General features: G+C 53.4%; 3 protein-coding genes across 3 annotated transcripts; 1 reads left to right on the top strand and 2 right to left on the bottom strand.

Moving 5' to 3' along the window:
• Positions 1-51: 51 nt before the first annotated feature.
• ETH_00028285 (uncharacterized protein) lies at positions 52-192 on the top strand (the record flags this gene model as incomplete). The annotated part of the gene is made up of 1 exon (XM_013380274.1): positions 52-192. The coding sequence occupies one exon, from the start codon at positions 52-54 to the stop codon at positions 190-192; it is 141 nt and encodes a 46-aa protein (XP_013235728.1).
• A 1,387-nt stretch (positions 193-1,579) lies between these two features.
• On the bottom strand, positions 1,580-1,930 carry ETH_00028290 (histone H2B, putative; the record flags this gene model as incomplete). Its single annotated transcript, XM_013380275.1, has 1 exon — positions 1,580-1,930. The coding sequence occupies one exon, from the start codon at positions 1,928-1,930 to the stop codon at positions 1,580-1,582; it is 351 nt and encodes a 116-aa protein (XP_013235729.1).
• Positions 1,931-5,385: 3,455 nt separating this feature from the next.
• On the bottom strand, positions 5,386-6,942 carry ETH_00028295 (uncharacterized protein; the record flags this gene model as incomplete). Its single annotated transcript, XM_013380276.1, has 3 exons — positions 5,386-5,475; positions 5,654-6,597; positions 6,714-6,942. The coding sequence occupies 3 exons, from the start codon at positions 6,940-6,942 to the stop codon at positions 5,386-5,388; spliced, it is 1,263 nt and encodes a 420-aa protein (XP_013235730.1).
• Between the last annotated feature and the right edge of the window lie 330 nt (positions 6,943-7,272).

The raw sequence follows: 7,272 nt of genomic DNA on the forward strand, positions 1-7,272 counted from the left end.
GTTCCGAAAATAACGATTGTTTGCATAACGACGAAAGAGTTTAACTCGATAATGGAGAAGGAGAAGGAGAGAGGCAGCAGCAGCAGCGGCAGCCCGCAGGACGCCGCAGCCGCGGGCGAGCCGCAGCAGCAGCCGCAGCAGCAGCAGCAGCAGCAGCAGCAGCAGCAGCAGCCGGAAGCGGTGAAGGCGTGAGCCGGCGCCGCGGGAATAGTTTACTCGTCTGCTAGCTATTTATTACTTCTGTTGTTCTGAATGGTGCTGACTGAATTGTGAATTGTGAGCCTGCGCTGAGGAAGGAAGCTCGCGGCCGCGGGTTGTACGTACACCCGGTGTGCGTGCACGGGGTGTACGCGCACGGGGTGTACGTACAACCGGCGGCGGCGGGAGGCCTCTGTGCAAGTTTGTGTGTATGTGCTCTTCTGCACATTATGTACTGTTTAAAAAGTTTATTCTGCAAAATAAACGACTAGTGACTGCCAAATATGCCAAATTGTTGCGCGCTTCCACTTGGAAATCTGAATCCACTTGCGCACGCCGCCAGTACAGATGCACCTTGCATGCATGCCTTTTCTTTCAACAGAAGACTCTTGCTGCCGGCCCCAAGCCTGGCGCATTTAGCTTTCCTTCCGGTTCCGGAAACTTCGTCACCTAAGTATCATTTGAAACCCTCGCTGCTGCGCCGCTGCTGCTGCGCTGCTGCTGCTGCTGCGGCGGCGCCGCAGCTGCGCCGGGCCCCGCTGCGTGTACACCCGAAAAACTGCGCCCACGGGGTGCGCGGCCGCGGTGTAGGTACACCGCGCCAACAGCAGCAGCAAAGCGCTCAGCTCCAGAGCCAGCAGCACTGCTGCAGCACTGCGGCAGCGGCGGTCAGCAGCTGCAGCAGCAAATCTAAAAATAACTGCTCTTCGGAGCGAGCAGCACTGCTGCAGCAAAGCCACAGCGGCAGCGGTTAACAGCTACAGCTGCAGCGGTCCTTGTCAGCTACAACTCCGCAACACTACCGACAGCAGCTGCAGCAGCAGCAGCTGTCCTCGTCAGCTACAACCCTGCAACACTACTGGCTGCAGCAGCAGCAGCGCCATGGAACTCTCGGCAGCAGCAGATGCAACAGCGGACAGAAGCTCTTAGCAGTGGCAGCACGAGTTCGCAGCAGCAGCTGCACTGCTGCCGCAGCAACTGCAGCACCAGGTTCTCTCTGCTTGGCCACAGCCCAGCAGCAGCACTGACACGGGCAGCCCCACCCCCAGAAATGGCAGCCAAACCCTCTAGCTGCTGCACATGAAGCAACGGGGCTGCTGCATGCGAGCAGCAGCGAGGCGGTGGCCCTTGCTGCTGCCGCTGCAAATACCGAAAAATCGAAGCGGCGGCTGCGGTGTCTGTACAGCCGGCGTGGGCGCCGGGCCACGCACGCCCCTGAGGTGTACTGACAGCTGAGGTGTACGTTCACCTGGGAGGCAAGGGTGGCTTCTAGTGAAGCCTAAAGAACGCGAGATCTGGGCTGAGGCGCCCAGGATGCAGAACCATCACCCTCGAGTGTGAAATATGAATTGAGTTGGAATCAATTTTGGAAATAGTGGAATTACTTGCCGGTGTACTTGGTGACAGCCTTGGTGCCCTCGGAAACGGCGTGCTTGGCGAGTTCGCCGGGAAGCACCAGGCGGACGGCCGTCTGGATCTCGCGGGAGGAAAGCGTATCTTTTTTGTTGTATTTGCACAGCTTTCCAGCTTCCGAGGCAATTTTATCGAAAGTATCGCCAATTAAAGAGGTCATGATCATCATGGACTTCTTGCTGATGCCGGTTTCGGGGTGCACCTGCTTCAGCACCTTGAAGATGTACGAGCTGTAGGTCTCAGCTCTCCGCTTCTTCCCCTTCCCCTTCCCCTTCCCGCTCGCGGGCTTCGCGGACTTCGCCGGCTTTTTGGAAACCATTTTCAACTCCTTTTTATTACGCCTTCATAAATGACACACGCGGAATGATGAGTTGTGCGCAGCACCCCGAGCTGCGCAGACACCCCAACAGCCTGCGCACTGCGACACCCGACGGGGGGTGATCGCCGCAGCACGCGGCTAGCACGTCGCGGGGGCTGGCTAGCACCTCTGTCTGCAACTTTGCCCTCTAAATCTCGCCAATATTACGAAATTTAACATTTAATTCCAAATATTTCGCATTTTGCGCAAAAACCCCGCTGAAATACCCCCCGCACGCAGGATCTCACCCAGACACGCCACTTTCACACCACCCCTTGGGGCCCGCCAGCTCCCCGCGGCGCAGCAGAAGCGCACCTGCCCGTTCAAATTCAATTCTTCTTTATTTTTATTTAGTTTTCTTTTATCTATTCGCATGCAGATACGCAAAGAAGCACGAAGGTGCCTGCCCGCAGCGCGAGAGGCAGCCATTCACGCTGCTGCACCCCGCCTGCACAGCAGCAACACATCTCTGTCCAAGTTGAAACAAATTGTGGCTAAGAGGAAAGCAAATATAATAGTCCATTTATCTGCATAGAGATCTGCCAGCTAAGCCATTTAAGGCTTTCTTGTTCTGCGTGGATGGGGCTGGCTCTTGTTGAATATTCTACAGTGTGCAAAGGGGAATCCGCAGCGGCCAGCTGTACCTGGGGCCCTCTGCGCCATTAAGTAATTAAAACTTAATATATTTGTTCTGCGAAAACAACGCAGCAGCTGAGAACGCGAAATGAGTCGTTTGAACTTCGCCAGAAACTGTGCCACTGCCGACAGTATAGGACGCCATGTGTATAGCATGTATATGAGATGCATGCGCATGCATGCATGTACACATGCAATATATGGGTATTATTTAGGATATATGTGTGTATAGAGGCCCCTTGTTTACAAAATATTAATAATATTTAGTGTATTTTGCATGTTTATGCATGCATAACATTTATGCATGCGCATTTTAGGTACATTAAACTGACTTATTACCACTTTGCTCCTTATAAGTGCAGCATACAGCCAAACGCATCATTGTGTGTATGTGTGTACGGTCTTCAAGTTGATGCTTACAACTGTCACGTATGTATATATATATATATATATGCATATATATGTACACGTAATTATACATATATATGTATATATATATACACACATTATATATATATATGCATATTATATATATATAATATATATATATACATATACAAATATAGATATAGATATAAGGCCCCTGCATTTGCAGGTGGAAGACCGTTTGGGTGCATCAGCAAACAGAAGTTACCAATTCTTATTTACTTTCTTAAACAGAAGATTCAACAATAATAAATTCCCATAGTGTGAGGGGCAATGCTTTACACATTATGCAAGTAGAGGCGCCAAAGCAAGTTTAAATAAAAGTTGTCAATTAACTGCAGCAAGTGTTCTCATTTTGAATAAAAATAAGTGACGAAAGATTTGCAAAACTGCCGCAAGTTGTTCTCATTATGAATAATAATAAATAATGAAAGATTTGCAAAACTCTGCGAGAGGGCACATTTGAAAAGGTGACTGTGCAGCCCAGAACCTGGGGTGTCTGTACACCCTGCACTTGAGATCAAGCACATTCAAAAAGGAAATGATTTCACTTTCTTCTGTTGACTCATTTAAAGTTTTCCGTGATTTCCAAAGTTTCACAGGTGCAGAGAAAGCTGCTGCTTCCTTGCAGCGCTGCTGTCTTGCTTCCCTTTTTAAACAAGCTGCCAGCAGCGAGCAGCAGCTTGCTGCTGCTTGCTGCTGCTTGCTGCTGCAGCACGTGAAGGGCCAGCAGCTTGTTGCTGCATCTTCTCCTGCTGCTGCTTCACATGGGGTGTACGTACATCCCATTATGTACACTTCACCCAGTGAACACCGAAAAGAGGAAAAGCCGAAAAAAAGGAAAAATCGCATTTTAATTTTGATAAAAGAAATAAAAACTAAGTGAGCAAAAGGGGAAAAGCTAGCCAGTGAAGTTGCATGCACTTCGACACAAAATGGGCTAATAAGGAAGCAAAAAGACACACATAAACCGACACGCCCTCTGCAGCAGAAGCAGCAACAAATAAAAATGAAAATAAAAACAAAATTTAATATTTCGGAAGTTAAAGGGCCATCCACCAGAAAGGCGGGTGCTAGTTGCTTCTCTGTGTGCTGCTCATTTGCCGCAAGAGCGGTTGCTCTCATTGCAACTAGCTATCTGCAGCTAGCTGCAGCAGCTAGCTAGCTGCGGATAGCTAGCTAGCTGTAGCCAGCTAGCTGTAGCTAGCTAGCTGTAGCTAGCTAGCTATAGCTAGCTAACTGTAGCTAGCCACTGCAGACTCTTTTGTCCCTGAATTTTCCGCCTCCGAATTCCCAAGAGCTGCTGCACAACGCGCGGGGGCAGGGGGACCCCTTTTGGGGAAATCTGGGGGCCCCCTCCACCCTGTATTGTTTCTCGAGTTGCTTTGTGCTGGCCTCAATAGCTGCTTGGAGTGCAGCTGCAAAGCTCGAAAGCAGCATGCAACTGTAGCTAGCTGTGGCTAGCTGCGAGTAGCCAGGGGCTGGGCGCTGCAGCTGTGCATCCAGAGGCACAACCGCGCCGGCGTAAGCCAGGCAGCAGCAGCAGCAGCAGCAAAGGCTTCGCCTGCTGAATGAGAACGGCTTTGGGGCCTCTGGCTCCAATTATTGAGTGGCGCCTTTTTGCCGCATCTGCATGCATGCGCATGCAGGCGCAACTTCAGCACCCTCATCGTAGGATAATGCGAAGTCCCCGTGATTGAACTGTGCAAAAACTAATTGTTTACTAACAGCTTCCAAGCATGCATTCAGTAGAATTCATCTTCTATTGCTAAGGAGTCGCTGCTGTCTGCTACTGGATGTACACCGGGCTCCATCCTGAGGTGTACGTACACTGCAGATAGAAAGCCCCACTGAGCTGAAGGTGCAGCAGCAGCAGCAGCAGCTCAGCTGTACGTACACACTGCCTCCTCGACCTCGCAGCTGTGTTGTTGTTGAAGCTGCCCTGGTGGCGCTAGGTGCTAGCTGCTCACTGGCTAGCTAGCAAGGTGCCTAGCTAGCTACTTGGCTAGCTGCCTAGCTAGCTACTTGGTTAGCTGCTTGGCTAGCTGCTTGGCTGCTTGGGCTAGTTGCCTCGCTAGCCGCCTAGCTAGCTGCCCAGCTCGTAACAGTGCCAGTTGCTGCTGCCATTTGCTAACAAATCCAAAGAAATGCCTTTTTGAAAACAAGACAGAATTAAACAACGGCGTCAATCATATCCGCCCCCAAAAGGGAACACTTCAAACAGATGCGCAGCCAGTCAGAAGAGAAGCTTCTGAGTGGCAGAAAATGAAAAAGAGCCAAAGGTGACCGGCACCCCACTGCAGCAGCAGCTGCAGCAGCAGCAGCTGATGCTGCTGCAGCAGCAGCAGCGGGAGCTACGCGTCTTCCCCCACTGCCCCTCGAATGACGACGGAGTTCGGGGAAGTGGGGCACCTCCTGCGGTGCCGCAGCGCATATCCAGGGGCCTGCATAACAGCAGCAGCGCAGCAGAGCAGCAGCAGCAGCAGCTGGTGCAGCAGCAAGAGCAGCAGCTAGCTCGCCGCGAGACGGCCAACGGCAGCCCCAGGAGACACAAAACATTAAAGAATAAAAAGGGGTCAAAAGGGGAAATGAGAAAGGCAAAATAAAACAAACAAAACTCACAGCTGCCCTCTCTTCTGTGTGCTGCCGTGCTGCAGCAGCTTTTCTTGGGTCCGCCCAGGGGGCCCCCTGCAGCTGCAGCAGCTGCATCTTCCTATTGTAAATCCCCACAGCCTCGCTCTGCCTCATATAGGCACAGAGCTCGGGGTCTGGGGGGCCCCCTGGGGGGCCCCCCTGGGGGGCCCCCCAGGGGCCCCCCGTGTCTCGACAGCTTTCCCTCATGGGAAGCAGCAGCCGCCGCCGAACCCAAACTCGACAGTCCTCTGTCACATCTTTTATTGCGCGCGCAGACACCGTCATGACCCTGCTGCTGCTGCTGTTGCTGCTGCTGCTGTTGCTGCTGCTGCTGTTGCTGCTGCTGTTGCTGCTGCTGCTATCCCGCGTACACATTTTGGGAAGCGAGGGGGAGGGCCCCTGGTCTGACAACAGGGGCCCCCAACTAGCAGCGAACCACTGGTCCTCTAGTGACTGCTTTTGCCGCATTAGAAGAGAAGAAAATAGCACAATGTCGTGCGATTTTGGCTTCTCAGACTGCTGCTGCTGCTGCTGCTGCAGCGTGTCTAAAGCGAGGCAGCAGGCAGTATAGTAGCCATAGGTCTGGATAGAAAAGGAGCGACTGGTGGGTGCTTCGGCCGCTGCAGACTCTGCTGCCAAGCTGCCGCTGCTGCTGCTGTTGCTGCTAGTGCTGTTGCTGCTGCCGCTGGCAGTGCCGTTGCTGTCACTGAAGCTGTTGCTGTTTGTGAGGTGCGGCTGCTGCTCAGCAGCATCTCGCTGCTGCTGCTTCGCTGCCTCGCCTTCCGCTTCCTCATCGCCCTGCTGCTGCTGCTGCTGCTGCGCTGCACCCGCAGCAGCAGCCTCTGCGAGCTGCACTGTCCACGCCGTCGGGGAAACAGAAATGGCTGAATGGGGGGGCACTTTGCTTTCAACAGCCCGCAGCGTCTCCAGCCCTGCAGCAACAGCAGCAGAGCAGCAGCAAAAGCAAAAGTGTTTCCCAGAACACCCCGCGCCAGATCTAGCTGCTGCAGCCAGCTGCTGCAGCTAACGACTCCCAGCAGCAACTCACCATATATTCGCAGCAGAAACTGTTGCGCCAGCTTCTCCCTCTCTGCTCTGCCTACTGTTGCAGCAGCAATTAGCAAAGCTTCTTCAGAAGGTACCCCAAGGGCCCCTCCGTCGAGGGAATTCTCGCTGCTACAGCTGCTGCTGCCCCTGCTGCTGCTGCTGCCGCTGCTGGGGGTGTCAGTGTCTGTCCACTGCACGTCGAACGCGCCTTTGTCCTTGGCGAGGCACATCTGTCTTTTCCACCGCTGCTCCAGCTGCTGCTGCTGCTGCTGCCGCTCGTCAGCAAGTTGCTGCGCGTCCCGCCCCCTTTTTTGCGGCGCTGCAGCTGCGCCCAGCGCAGCTGAGCCCCCACATGTCCTCCGTTTTAGTTCAAGCCCTTGCAAGTAAGTTTCTAAAAGGGGTTGGGGGGCCCTTTGTGGATAGAGGAAGACATGTCTGTGTCGCTGCCGCAGCAAGTCGAACGCTTCCTGCAGGGGCCCCGCTGCTGCGCTGCTGCTGCTGCTGCTGTTGGGCGAGGTGTGACCTGAAGCCTGCTGCTGCAGCAGCCGGCAGATGATGCA

This window comes from Eimeria tenella, genomic scaffold (genome assembly GCF_000499545.2).
Source record: "Eimeria tenella Houghton genomic scaffold, Eth_scaff484, whole genome shotgun sequence".
Lineage (NCBI taxonomy): Eukaryota > Apicomplexa > Conoidasida > Eucoccidiorida > Eimeriidae > Eimeria > Eimeria tenella.